Genomic DNA, 15,058 nt, shown 5'->3' with positions numbered 1-15,058 from the left:
CAGGATCAGAAAGTGTGTCTGCAAAGGCTTTCAAGCCAGATTATTAAAACATTTAGAAAGAGGTGGTATCAGGGGGGCAATTTAAATTTACTCTTCCAGATGTGGTACCTCACTGGACCTAGGGGCACCACCTCAGAATTCATGTGCCAATATGTCAGCAACAATATTAGGCTTCACATTTTATCATTATAGATTAGGGAGAAGTGCTTAGCCCGGTTGTAGGATGCAGTTTTAATGCAGGGAATCTTTATATAAGAAATCTCCCTTTCCTATGAATTCTGAACTAAGAAAGTCATGTGAAAGCACTATGCTGTCAGAAAGAGAACATTTGAATCTGCCCAAAGTCATAATTTGTTGATTGTTAATGACAGTAATTGAATAAATTACACAGTGAACGAAAGTGTTCCCATGAGCCTCTAACACTTACTCAAAATTATTTCTTTTTGGTTTACCATTGCTTCCAGAGAAAAATAATGAGTGTCTTGAGATTAGAGTATTACTAACATAGGGAGGTTTTCTTTCCACTATGGAATACAAAATGATTTTCTATGAAAATTATCTTAGTTTATTATTTTTTAAAATGCTATAATTTTCAGTAAACTCAGTTTCCAACTCACTTCATCCAAGTACTGCTGAATTATATTATTCCGTTTGACCTGAAATTATCTTTAAAAGAGTCGGCTGGATCTCTGTCTTTCATCTGGGGAGAAAACTAGCCCTGTTAAATTAAATCTTCTCTTCATTTAACTGAAGCCTTTTTGAATATTGAAATAATAACAAAAGGCTGCCATCCTAAACACACTTACAAGTGAGCAGGACTCATTAAATTCAGTGGAATTTGTTTCAGAGTATGCATGCTTAGGGTTGCATTGCGAATGCTTTCCAGAGTTCTCGGCTCTATGAGAAAGGGAAGCCTAGTTTGGCACCAGGGCCTGGAAGCCTATGGCCCTTGCAAGGACATTCTAGAGACCACAGGAAGTTCTGTATCTCCCCCTCTGAAAGAAGAGAGTCCTTATGTTGGCAGTGGAGAACCAACCTCATTGGGCCCCTCCCTACCACCAAAGAAAACTTGCCATCATTTGAGAAAGCATTTTCATATACTTCAGGCATAAAGATATAATGGTATAGGGGAAATACTTTCCCGCGAAAAAGCAAACACAAAGTAGACATTAACCCAGAGGTTATTGGGATTTATTGAACATTATTTTGCAAGGAAATCCTATGTCTCGGACAGCACAAAGATGCATGCCTTCGTATTGTTCACAAGGACCCAAATCAAGAAAACATTGGGATTGGACTGTAAAAGAAAACTCTAGGAAAGGACAGAGGAGTACAAAGAATGCCACCCCACCCACACATCTGTTCCGCCATCACAAACTAAGAAGGGAAATGGTAAGCAAATCTAACTTTGTTTTTCCTTCCTCATGCATCCACTAATACACACTTAGTGGAAAATATCACACTGATTGTATGGAATTAAAATACAGGCTGTGACCAGTTTGGGCACGTCCAATATGTGAGCAACTGCACAGACGCACATCATACTGAAGCTGGAAGTGACCTAAAAATGTAACAAAAAGGGCCAGAACCGGGCAGGGACGGAATGAGATGTTCACAGGCTTTTTCAACGTTGTTCCAAACATGCGTGATTTCACTTAAATGCACGGTACCTTTGAACATAATCCCTGTGTAAATTGGGAGTTGCCTGTATCTCCCTAATTCTCCTTTAAAGAAGGCCAGTCCACTTAACCTGTTCTCATTCCAGGGGCGGATTTAGGGCAGTGTGACCAGTTCCACTGTACTGGGTGCTGAGCCTAGGGAGTGCTGCAACTATGATGTAGTGAACTGAGGCAGAACAGAAGGTAAGGGGGGGGGGGCAGCGGCTGAATTTTGGCCTCACACAGGAGCACCACTGAAAGACCAAAATCCGCCCCTGCTGATTCCTAGGTTGGTATATTTAGGCATAAAGATGTAATGGCACAGTGGAAATTCTTCTTAGGACTGACTTTGCTGGAAACTCAAACAATTGACGCAGATGTTATTGGGTAACATTAGTCATTCTCTTGTGAAGATATCTTACGCCTGTGGGTAGAACTTCACAAAGCCGCATGTGTCCATATAGTTCCATTTAGCAATGAAGTCTACATATCCTAGAAATATGTCTAAAGATACAAAACTTTAAAACTATGAATCTTCACTTGTTTAGTTGATTCTTGGTTGCAAATAAATGGTCACATAGGAGAACAAAGTGCAACTTGATGTGTAAAGTGTGGTTTGACAGCTGACAGCCATTAGCTTCAAACAGTGAGAGTGCATTCCAAGGACACTGGACCTTCTGAGCGTGGTCCCATTTTTGGATCCAAGTAACTTTCCCCTTAGATCAACATGAAATATTACATTCTGAAGCCACAATCCTTGAACTTGCCAGCTCTGGGTTTGTCCCCTCATGACCTCAGAAGTAGAGCAACACAACAGAAAGTCGTCTGGTGACCTTCAGATTGCAATGCCACTCTCAAAAAGCTTTAAAAATGTAGTAGTTGTGCCATACGAAAATTTAGTATTCAGGCACATTTCTGATGTTCTCAACAAGAGAAATACAAAAGCCACTGACAAGTCCTTCACTAGAATTAAGATAAACAACATGTTTTAAGGCTTGCCTCATCATTATTAATCAGCACACTAGGGCTACATGCTAGCAACAAGAGAGATTTGCCAGCATCAGAAAATTAACCATTACAATTATCCATATACAGGACAATCCTTGTTTTCAAAAAATGTTTTCATGCTGAATTTATATGCTTCCCATGTCAAATGTCTGGTTTCAAGATGCAACACTCAATGCAACTTGGATTCATTTTTAGTTGTGGACAATGCCACAAACACTGAATTATCTCTTGAGGAAGGCCTTCTTTGATAAGCCAAACACACACACACACACACACACACACACACACAGGCTCTGTAATTTATTACAGTGCTGCTATTTTTATGCAGTCTTATTAACCTTGTTCTTTGCTGCTTTTATTTGCAAGCAGCTCCAGGGTCCCTAGTGTAGGGTATGAAGTATAGAATCATAGAATTGTAGAGCTGGAAGAGACCACAAGGATAATCTAGTCCAACTCACTGCAGTGCAGGAATATTTTGCCCAGTATGGAGCTCAAACAATCCTGAGATTAAGAGTCTCATGATCTACTGACTAAGCTATCCCTCATAAGATAGGCACTACGACAGACAAACATTTTTTTGTGCTAATCCTTGGACTGAGATATGGCTGATGAAAATCCTGGCCTTTAGCTCCAGATATTATTATTACTACGATGACGACGACGATGACTATTATACGGCCCTTCATCTGTTCACATAGAAGGTTCACATTCTATTTTTTTGTTGATGGCATTTTTAATTGCAAGTTTTAAAACTGTTTTAAACTGTACTTTAAATTGTTGTAACCCGCCCCAGGACCTTAAGGTGACGAGTGGATAAACAACAACAACAATGGCCAATCTTTCTGTCTTGCAAAGAAAATGTCTCATCTAGCATTTCACACTTCTCCCTAACCCCTACAAGTAAAACATTCCACTTGATTCTCCCTGGGATAGGTTAAACCAACCAGTAGTTTTGAATACATGAAACTTGCACTCCATAATGTGTACTAAAATCATGTATATGTTTAGTTGGAAGTCTGTCCCAGTGATTTCAAGGCATGTTAATCCCAGGTAAGGATGGGAGTGAAATTTATGTAGTTCACATTTTAATAAAAATCCACTAATTTTCACTTCCTGAACCAATATACAAAAAAAAACCCCTATCTTTTGAGATACATACATCTTCAAATTTTATTATGCAGCTATCCAATAAAAAATGCAAATAAAGGTGTATTCTAGGGGGTAAGTGTGCAAGAAAAAATATTACTAAAGGTAACATTCAAAATTTTTATGCAGGAAAATTGATTTAAAAAATGCATATAATAGGCAAAAGTGTATACAAAAAGTGTATTGGGAGAAATTTCACGTGATTGTAGTTGCTGAGTATTGTGTTCTAAGGCATGATAAAGTAGTCTGGGATGTGGAGAAAAACTAAGCAAACACAGAATCATAGAATTGTAGAGTTGGAAGGGACCCCGAGAGTCATCTAGTCCAACCCTGTGATGTAGTTGCCTAAGTTATTTAAAAGAGTATGTCCCTATCTTCTTGTGACTGTAGCTCCTCTATAGCTGAAAATACAGCTAAAACTAACAGAAAGAAGGTTGAAAAATGGGTTTTTAATTCCTTTATGCTTGGTACTATTTAAGGCTACAGAGCCAGACTCCAGAAAAGTTACCCTGTACTTGGAAAATCTTATCTCATGCACACATATAAATAATATACAGTAAATTGTACATTTTATTTAGCAACGTTTGCCCTTGGCTAGGAATACTGAAATGGATACAAATTCTTAACAATAAGCTGAGGAGGCTTTGATCAACAAACTTCATTAAGGGACTAACAGAAACTGCTCAATAAAGCTGACGTTGTCAATTCAGAAGACACAAGGACTCAGCACTCTATCCAACTTTAAACTCTGCACCCTGAAATCAGAAGAAAGGTTGGCTGTGCAGCTGTTCCCCAGGTTGTGAGGCACCTGCAGTGGGACTAGCCATCTGTGATAAGAGCTGCAGTACAGTTTTAGAAACAATGTGGACACCTAGTTTGTTGATAGATTGCAAAGTTAGCCACTAGGAGAGCTGCAATTTATAACTAGCTAATAAGCTAATAAATCAGATGGAGATACGGTGATTTGAATATGGGATCAGACCCAGATCAACCATGTGATGCAACTAGTTACTATTGTTGACTCCTTTGACCAGCAGAGTCCTGGTGGCTAGGACCACACATAAGTCTCTTCCAATAAGCTAGAGTAACTCATATTTTTATATATAGCCAACACATTTACTGGTCTCCTTGACAACTTTATGAACATCAAACTTTAACTGTTATCCATTCTTCCAGGATTAGACTAGACTAACTGCAGCAGTTTGTAGCACAGATTTTGGTGTGAAGTTTAGAATTTCACAACCAGGAAGAATGAAGTACTTACTTGAAACAATCATCGCAATCAATATTGCCTGTGGTCTCCTTGATTGTGCGTTCAGAAACAAAGGCTGGGTATTCGGTGTCACAAGGCTCTAGGGTTTGTTTCAATCTCTGAGCTAAAGCAAATAAAAGAGATTGATGGAATTTGGTAATAACTTCACTCAGAATCATACAGTGTAAGATACTATATCAAACGCCTTACAGTGGATGAAAACATTACTCTGCTTCTGCCACCCTGTGATTTATATAGGTAATGCATAAACTTTATTTTACAATTAACAAATCCATTTATGAAGAGGATGATATTTTTCTAGGGGATGTTATCAAACTAGATATTCACGATTTGCCCTTAGCTAACCCAGGGTGCACAAACATTTCTGACACAAGCTAAACTGTGTGCATGAACAAACGTGACTTTAGTATCTAGTATACAAAACAACAGGGCTGAAGGTGCTGTAAACACTCTCTGACCAACAAACCCCGGTTACCTGGCTTACGCTTGTTGCTGTGCTCATTCCGGCAGCATCACAGAGGCTGAGGAGAGCAGTGTGAACAGACATGGTAAGGCTGAAGGCTGCATCACAGAGGTGGTTAACTTGCAGTCAGCAGACTGCATATGTCCCCCAAGGGGTTTTTGGTGGCCCCCAAGATCTCTAAAATTTGTCAATTTTAAATTTGTTTTAAAAGTTATTAGTTTTTTTCCTTTTTGCTGCTCCAATGGGTCCCCTAATATGATGCAAACAATTTTGTAATCCCTCCCAAGATCTCTAAAATGTGTATTTTCAAAAATAAAAAGTGCATTTTTTTGCATTCTTGCTTTGATATGCAGCTCCCAGACAGCTGACCATGGATCAATATGTCCCTCTGCTCCAAAAAGGTTAGGCACCCCTGCCATATAACAGTATTTTTGTACAGTTTGCCAAGAGTGTCTAACCAATAATATTTTATTATAATTGCTGGAGCATCTACAATTAGCTCTCATTTGAAAAACTCAATTGAAGGCAAAATCTTATAAGTTGATGAACGTATCCAAAATAAAAGTGAACTTGCAGGGGTCCCCCGCATTCTTTTCATGTATACTTGACAATGGATGTGAACACACATATACTCATTTCTGCCCAGTTAATCTCCATTCTTTATGGCCTATACCGGCTACTCATTAGTTGGTTTGGGAGTACCTGATGCCATAGGATTCTTGCACTTGTGAGCCCTGATTGGAGACTGGCTATGTGACCAATAGGAGCCACCTAAGTCGCCATCAATTTTACAGATTAAAAGTGGATTGCAAGCATAATAAAGGAATAATTCCAGGAATATTTCTCACAACCACAACGAAAGGATAGGGATACTTTGAGTGCTGTGTTCAGGAAATCAGACCCAGTTGATTTAATTCTCAATAGAATAGACAGAGAGGAAGACAACTCACTGTCTAGCTCAGGGATAGGGACTCGGTGCTCCCAGACTTGGTTGGGCTCCAACTCCCATCATTCATGGTGACAGGGACAGAGTCCAACATCATCTGGAAGGTCACAGCTTCCCCATCCCTGTTCTAGTTTCTGAACCTGCTCTCTTTAATGCCTGCTCACCACCTTCCATATCACTGCCAGCTCATCCACTTCTATAAACACAAGCTGCATTAAAATGATACCTTTCTAGTGATCAGGATGAGGGGGTACTTTCCAGTCTCCTGGTAATTAAAGAAAGGGATCAGGTGAAGTGTATAATTACATGCTCTGCTTCCAGCTATAATGTGAATGAATACCCCTCAGGCTCAGTATCTTTATCTAGTGAGGTAATGGCAAACCTTTGCCCTTAAGGAAGGAAGGTTGCAAGGTAATAACACTGTTACAGTGGTAACACACATTTATTTCTATTTGTTTTGAGGAAGAGAGTCACGGGCCGAAAGGACATTTCATTGGGTAGCGTAACATATGCCATTGGGGGGGCGGGGCAGGGGTCGCATAAGGACACTACATGATTTCATCAGTACTGCCCCAATCCAGCAGACCAGAAGAGCATCAGAGGACTACATTCGGCTGCTGTGTGCTACCTACACATTCTCCTAGCAGACTGCCAATGCTGGAAATGCAAGCAAAATGACCAAGATCACAACCCAGATGGTCTGCTGCACCTTGCATTTCCCTGTAGGATCCCCTGGGTAGGAGGAGCTGCACCAGGAGCTGTGTCAGGGCCCTTTGTCTACTGTAATGCAGTGCTTTTTACTGTGCCCTTTGTCTACTGTAATGCAGTGCTTTGCCCCAAAGACGTGTTAGCCCCATTCAATCACGTGGGAGAAACTAAAAAAAGTACCCTCAGGGATCACTAGAATAGGAGCTAAAACTATCCCTGGTCCAGGAGATTCATAGAATTGAGGAGCTGGAAGAGAGCCTGGGGGTCATCTAGTCCAATTCATGAATACCAACTAAAGCATCTATGACAGATGGCCATCTAAACTCTATTTCTTCCACTTGGGGAGGGAGCTTGGGGGCAGTGCTATTTTTCTAGAAAAAGAGGTGATGGAGCTCACCAAAAACACCTCCCTTGTTTTCTCACCGCATGAGAGGTGCCAAACTGAGTTCCTGTGAGTTCCCCCTGAGAAAAAGCCCTGCTTGGGCGCATGATTTCACTCAATTTCTCCCTTGGGAGAAGAAATTCTCCAACAGCTGTGGGGTCACCATGAACAATTTATTTGTTTTGTCTAAAGGTTTTTGTTTTTTTTAGTGGCAGCAGCAGCAATAGCTTTTGCAGTCTATCTACCATTTCACATTCCTGGACTTAGTGTTGTTCTAGGGGGGAAATATTCAGGTAAAGTTTTGCAAAGTGGCCTTTTTGGGGGCAAGGGGGCCCTGGGATGAGAAAAAGAAAAGTCTTTGCAATATTATCAGTAGGGGAAAAGACTTCTGGGAAATTTCTGCTCTGCTCTCAGTTCAGAGTCTGGGAGAAGGGACAAATAAGGAGCTCTTCCCAGATTGCTCAGCTGGGAATACCATTGCCAGCACTGGAATGGGAAGATCAGCAATTTGCACTGGTTTCCCTCTCTCTTTGCCCCACCCCCACAACCCTCTGGAGAAGATTTAGGGGGGGTGCAGAAGTGTTGCAAGAAGGAGGTGGACTGCTGAAAACTGCTTCCCTCTCCCTTCTGCTGACAGAAGCCTTACTGTCCCTTGAGTCTAATGAATGAAATAATTACAAAAAATCAACAGATAAGAAAACTGCAAAGCTCACTGTGGCTACAATCCTATACACAGTTACCTGGGAACAGGTCCTACTGAACTCAATAGGATTTCTTTTTGACTACCCATTCATAGGATTGTGATGTAAGAGGAAAATGGTTTGCAATCTAGAGAATCACATTGGACCAAAGGAGGAAATAAGTTTGGCTCTACAATATTCTCTTTTGCCTTTGCTGAAAAATGAAAGTGTTATTTCCAAATGGTTAAACATTTTGCTTTATGCCCTGTAATCTCACTGCAGTTTTAAAGCAAGGCTGCCATCAGATAATGTAATGGGCTTTGGCTGCAGTCTTCAAACCACTTACCCTTAAGTAGTCTCCATCATCTTACTATGCTTGACCCACAGGTTTCAGGACTGTAGCCAATGCCTGTCATCAGAAGCCCGCATGTGCAATGGAAAATGTCCCTGTGCATGGCAGGCTTCCCTTCTCATAGCAGAAAACTGGAAGTGCCTGCACACATGGAGTTCCATGGATCTTTTGGAATGCTGCCTTGTGTTTATAAAAGCAAAGAACATATTTGTTAATGTCGCCATGAATACAAAGTGTGCTTACCCTTTGTTGTTAGATCTGAATGCCACCAATTGCATAGATTAAATTCCACCAGAAACCTAAACCACAAAAGATCAAATATATCAAATGATTACATCTGGCATGTTCATACCATTAGCTGTCAGTAACAGGATTCCTTTCATTCTATTCAAAATAAAGATAAAAGTAGCTTAAGATGAACTCTTTTCTAACTGTTGTTAATTTTAACCCAGTTGACTTGATCCTGCCATTCCAAATTCTGCTAAAATTGGTATTCCATTGTATAATCAAGAGATTCCATAGGTAAAACTTCTCACAGTTTCTAGTGTTTGGCAGTCTTCAGCTATCTTAACTTTCAGATAAGTTGCAGAGTTATTTTTCAGTACGGTCTATTTTGATTCTCTAATTAAAAATAATATGTAGATTGAACTTTCATTGTTACTGTATTAAAATTCCATTGCTATGCTACAAACCTTCATTGCTATGGTATAAAAGAAGAAATGATGACATTATTCCCATTCTAGCCTTTGTTCTACGCTATGGTATGACACTGGCATCCTAGATGTTACTGGACTTCAACTCCCATCAGCCCCAACCTATATGATCTATGGTCAGGGATGATGGAAGTTTTAGTCCAGCATCCATCCTTGCTATAAAAAACAATGTTTTTGATCATAACTATATAGGGTGCAGATTGCTTTGTTCAACTTGATCTTAGTGATGACTAAGTTTTGATTTTGAATTTTACAAAGATTTTCATTGGCAATTAGCAAACACACCCACACTTTTTTTTTCTTTGCTCCTTTCAAAAAATTCAGCTTTAAAACTGCATGCTGGGAGTCTGCAAAACCAGGTCAAGCATATATCCCTTGGTTTGCAGATAAAAGTATAATAAAAATGTTAAATGTGTTTTCTACAATCTTAGTGTTTGAACTGCTTAGGAGCGCTGCCTTCTCAAGCTTTCGTCCATTTTCATTTTAAATATTATTAGATAATGACAATAATTTATTATAATGCAAGAAACACAGACAGAGCTTGCATAAGCTTCACGTGTGACAGCCTATGTGTTTGAATCCCTTATGAAACTGCAGAAGATCCTCTGAAAAAGGATACTTGGTTGGGAACAGCCCACCCAAGCAGCACTGGAAACAGCCAAATATTCATATTAGATTTAACTGCAACCACAATAATAAATTTAGTTTGCATGTTGGAAATGACTACAGCACAAAAACAGGTTTTAAGCATGTTCTGAAATTATGCACAGGAGATTTGAAAATCGATGCAAATTGCTGTATACATGAAAAAACATGCAAGATGGAAAGGTACAAATAATCTTCAAATCTTAGTAAGTGTTACTTACAAGACAAGTTCAGTCACAATCCATTTTATTGCAGCAAAGAAAGCTTTATAAGGCTGGAGAGAAGCAATTTGTTTAATCAAAAGACTAGAATATATAATATTTAAGTGCACCAAGTGATGGATTTATGTAATATTTCAAGAACATATAGTCTTTTGGTGGTAAATACCACCCCTTCAAGATTTTGTGGTTCAGTTAGTTTTGTAATACATTTTTTAACAAATGATGATTAATATAATCAGTGGTCCAGAAGGGAAATGAATAAAAGGGGTATTTGATTTTTTTATTGTTCAGCGGCTACTATTTCCCAGGCTTGAGCTCAGGAGCAGATTCTGGGAAGTGCAAAGATTTGCAGGAAGGATGAGGAATCTACTGGTGGATCCATTTTGTCAGAGGAAAAGACACCATCAGACATCTCCCAGTGATGACGTCTACCTGAAATGATGAACTCTGAAACCTAATGTACAGCAGTAAGTGAAATGAAAAAGTAGAAAACAAAACCTTGTATATTTCTTTACCTTACTTTTTCCATTCTAAAAAAAACCATGATGGATCATAAAACAGTGAAGTTAAGGATTTCTAAGGAAGGTTAGGCCGAGGTAGAAAACAAAATTCTTTCCATTGCGATTTTTTCCCCCTTTTTATTTTGCTTCTGAATTAAAATCACCCAAAACTGAAGAAAATATTTAAGTCTATTTCTCAGTTCTTTCAAAATATTCAATCATAAGCCAAAAATTATTCCATTTCATTGTATATAATAAACTGTGAAGGTTTGGTTTGCTCCCATCACTTTGTGTTTTCAAATTTAAGAAATGGTAGGTACCAAAACTAAGCTTCCTAATCTACAGAGCTTCATAATTTTACAGAATTCTACCCATATTTTGCTGACAATTACAGCAACCATCACACTGAAGATTAATAAATAGGCAAGGATTCTATTGCAAGTGAATTAAAAATATTCATGCTATTTAACTGCCATTTTGCGGTGAGATCTAGTTGTGGCGGTCGGCTTGCACGATGAAAATATGCTTGTGCAATGGGGCTACCAGTTTTTCTTTCCCCCCCTCCAGTCCTCAAAACAATCTGCTCCCCTTCCATTCATTAACCATACTCACAAATCTTGCAGAAAATCCTGAGGCTCAAAATACACTAGGCCTCTCTCTTTATAATTTTAATAAAGGTGCATCTGGAGGAAGAACCCTTTTTGTAGGTCTACAAGTTAGATGCTTAGAAAATGAATCTATTGTTCATTAATGGCTGAAGTGTTGTTGGTTTTAATGTTAAGCTGTGGGCTATTGAAATTCCCCTCATAATTTAAAATATAGCAAATGTTTATAGGCAATTTACAAACTCCAGAAAGCAGGTGTTCATAACAGACAAAGACAGCGACAAAGCTTTAATGCTAGTCAGGGAGAAAATGCTACTGTAGAGTGTTCTGAAATGGTAAATGTGGATCACACTGGGTGGTATGCAACACCAGCCCTACTCAGAGTAGACCCATTGAAGTTAGGTTCGTTATTCCACCTAAACATTAGGAAGAACTTCCTGACAGTAAGAGCTGTTCGACAGTGGAATTTGCTGCCAAGGAGTGTGGTGGAGTCTCCTTCTTTGGAGGTCTTTAAGCAGAGGCTTGACAACCATATGTCAGGAGTGATGGTGTTTCCTGCTTGGCAGGGGGTTGGACTCGATGGCCCTTGTGGTCTATTCCAACTCTATGATTCTATGATTTTCAGTGGGTCTACTCTGAGGAAGGCTAAGATGAATACAACCCATTTGCCTTGATTTATTCCAAACCATTTTTCTCGTGATATGGAATAGCGCTGAAAGGCAATTTGAGAAGACTTCTGAGGCTTCTGAGAAGACTTGTAACATAAAGATGACACACATATACTGCATTTCCCCCCTCTCTCAGCAAGGGATGTTCACGTTAACTGTACTTACATCCAGTAAGCTATGGGCGCTGTCGCTACTTTCTTTGGTTGTTTTGCACATGGCTTGGTAGTCATAAAGAGTAATTCTAGAGAGAAGAATAGAAAAAAAAGGCTTGAGTAGAAGAAAGAAAACACATCTGGGGAAAACCGGGTGAAATACAACAGGACTTGCCCACGAGGCAAGTAGGACAAATAAACATTTAAAAGGGAGCAATGGGGTTAGAAAGGATCATTAATACGTATTCCAGATAAAGAAGAATAAAAGGCAAAGGGAAAGAAAATACTGTAAAGTCTGTAAGTATTCAATAAAGCTGTGAGATTTTTTTTAAAAAGGTATAATTAGAAACACAGAAAACAAAATGGGGGGGGGGGGGAGAGAAAGAAGGCAAGAAAATGGGCAGAATGCACTCCATGTAAGGCTAAGATGGCTAACCCTTGGTCCAAAATTAAGGGCCAAAGTTCATTAAGATTCAGTTAGTTCCAAAGGGAAAGAGAAATGTGCACTTAAATCTCTACCATTATAAATCAATGGGACTCAAAAGTGTTTAACTTTGGGTTTGTCACAGTCCTGTGGTTGAATTTTGGCTTTAGAAATCATTTCCAAAGCGAGGAGGGTGAAATATTCTTGCACTTCCATTTTTTGTGGCCTCCTAAGGTGTAGGTGGTTGAATTTCAGCCAGAGGAGTTTTCATTACTTCAACCTAAAGTATATAGACAGTTCTACCAAATAAGCCATATTTACACTTATAAATGAGCCTTGATCAGCAACATGGTGGACTGGAACATGACTTCTGCAAAATACAGAGGAAGGTAGCAACCGAGTGATGAAGGAAAGTTTTCAACTATTTGTCCATTTCGTCTATTCATTTTACATTTCATAAAAGCGGTTCAAGCACAGACCCCGTCTGCGGTAGTTTTATGATGCTGTTTTATGGTGAAGTAAGAAGAGTGGTGGTTTGGAATATGGGAGAGTCAGATTTAAATGTCCATAAAGATTATACACTGAGGTGCTACATTTAAAAAATGGTTTGAAATGTGACTTTCTTCATACTTAAACATATTTTTTGAAAAATAGGACCCACAATATGACAATATTTGCAGAACTATCTTCATGAAGCTCAATGCTGACTACATTCAGCTACAAGACCTACAGTTTTAGAATTGCCATTCTAACACAAGTGGTTTCTCTTCTTCCCCACAATATGTTGCAGAGGCTGAATATGTCACAGTGGACAATTTGCCACAGGTCTCTGTGACCTAGAGGGGAAAGAAAGAAAGCCATTCGGAGTTGGATTCGCCCTTTGGCTAAGAACAGATGTATGAAAGGAAATAAGACACAATTTTCTTATAGAATGAACAAGTTTGTTTGGAGGTGTGTGTGTGGAGCTGGATATCATACAAATGGTTCTGCTGTGCCTCTGAAACAAGTGAAAGAAACACAAAGTATGCCTTTTTTTTTAGCCAAAGATGCTCAATGTACATTATAGAAGAGGCAGAAATGTACAATGGGTGAAGTGCTCCTTAGCCAACACTACCTGCTAGATCAGCAGAAATTGCGTTTAGAAATGGGTATGTTAATACCTAAAACTGTAGAGTTGCAAGGGACCACAAGGGTCATCTAGTCCAACCCCCTGTAATGCAGGAATCTTTTTCCCAATATGGGTCTCGAACCCACAACCCTAAGATTAAGAATCTCATGTTCTACCATCTGAACTACCTGCTACCTGTAACATTACATAACATTGGTAGGGATGGGTAGTACAGTAAAGGAAAGGCACTCACTACAGTTAAAGCAGTAGCTCCCAGTAGGTGGTCTATTGGCTAAGGAAAAACAGTGTTATGACCTTGGCTCTCTTCCCCTCTCCATTTCTCATTGCCAAAACTGGAACAGGATACCATATGGGACTTAAAAGTAACATAATTCATGGGTTACAGTTGAAGGCCCGGTGTCCAAATGATCATTATAGAAGAGGCTGTACCGAACATTTGTCCACATTAGAGCAGCAAATTGCAATAACATATTTAGAAAACTTTTCCCATGGTACGCAATACTGCTGTCTGACTTTCCTGTTCCTTATCCAATTGTTGTCTCTGGCACAATGCCCCTTGGCCTTTTCCAATCTCTCCATGTAATGCATCACAATATGAAGATATACGTGGCTTTACTGTTCTTCTATATGACTAACACATTCATATTATAGGGATATCTTTGTACAAGAATGTGATGGATCTCGCGTCGGTGCAAGTGGCCTTCTGGTTGTTGTTTTCTCTCTGGGCCAAAGGCAGATAAGAGAGTACGGGAATGTTTACTTTTGCTATCCTCTCAAAATCTTCTAATATGTTCATATACCTGAAGAAATGCCTCCACCCCCATCGGACACTAAGGTCGTCCTCTGAGGGTCTTCTGCTGGTTCCCTCACTGCAAGAAGTTACGTTACAGGGAACCAGGCAGAGGGCCTTCTTGGTAGTGGCACCCTCCCTGTGGAATGCCCTCCCTTCAGATGCCAAGGAGATAAAGAATTACACAACTTTTAGAAGACATCTGTAGGCAGCCCTGTATTGGGAGGTTTTTAACACGTGGTGTTTTTATTATGTTTTTAGATATGTCATAAACTGCCCAGAATGGCTGGGAAAACCCAGCCAGATGAGCATGGTATAAACAATAAAAATTTTTATTATTATTATTATTATTATTATTATTATTATTATTATTATTATTATATTACAGAGCAGTTCAAAAAAGCTGGTGGTGGGGAGATTCCATCACAGAGGAGCCACTACTTCCTAACTCCTGCTGGCTCACGGCAGCCAGGGAGAAAGGAGTGCCTGCACGAGAGTGGCCTTTTCCATTCCCAGTTCCCATTCAGTTCCCAATGAGACAGAAAACAGCCATAACAGCTCCAGAGCTGGCAGAAGATGCCAGGGGAAGATGCCA

The 15,058-nt window shown here is 39.6% G+C and overlaps 1 protein-coding gene across 5 annotated transcripts in view; it reads right to left on the bottom strand.

Annotated features, from left to right (window-relative positions):
* CACNA2D3 (calcium voltage-gated channel auxiliary subunit alpha2delta 3) overlaps positions 1–15,058 on the bottom strand; it is a 487,740-nt gene that overhangs the window by 23,730 nt on the left and 448,952 nt on the right. For 2 of the 5 annotated variants that reach the window (XM_077924923.1, XM_077924924.1), the window contains 4 exons: positions 12,134–12,209; positions 10,196–10,248; positions 8,860–8,915; positions 5,077–5,188 (listed from right to left, as the gene is read on the bottom strand). In XM_077924923.1, the coding sequence (XP_077781049.1) occupies positions 5,077–5,188; positions 8,860–8,915; positions 10,196–10,248; positions 12,134–12,209 (297 nt within the window). Of the gene's footprint in view, positions 1–5,076; positions 5,189–6,720; positions 6,760–8,859; positions 8,916–10,195; positions 10,249–12,133; positions 12,210–15,058 lie in introns of those variants that run through there. The other 3 variants (XM_028719075.2, XR_013391978.1, XM_028719076.2) reach the window with 3 other exon arrangements.

This window comes from Podarcis muralis, chromosome 2 (genome assembly GCF_964188315.1).
Source record: "Podarcis muralis chromosome 2, rPodMur119.hap1.1, whole genome shotgun sequence".
NCBI classification, from domain to species: Eukaryota; Metazoa; Chordata; class Lepidosauria; order Squamata; family Lacertidae; genus Podarcis; species Podarcis muralis.
This window is presented reverse-complemented; position numbering and strand designations above follow the sequence as displayed.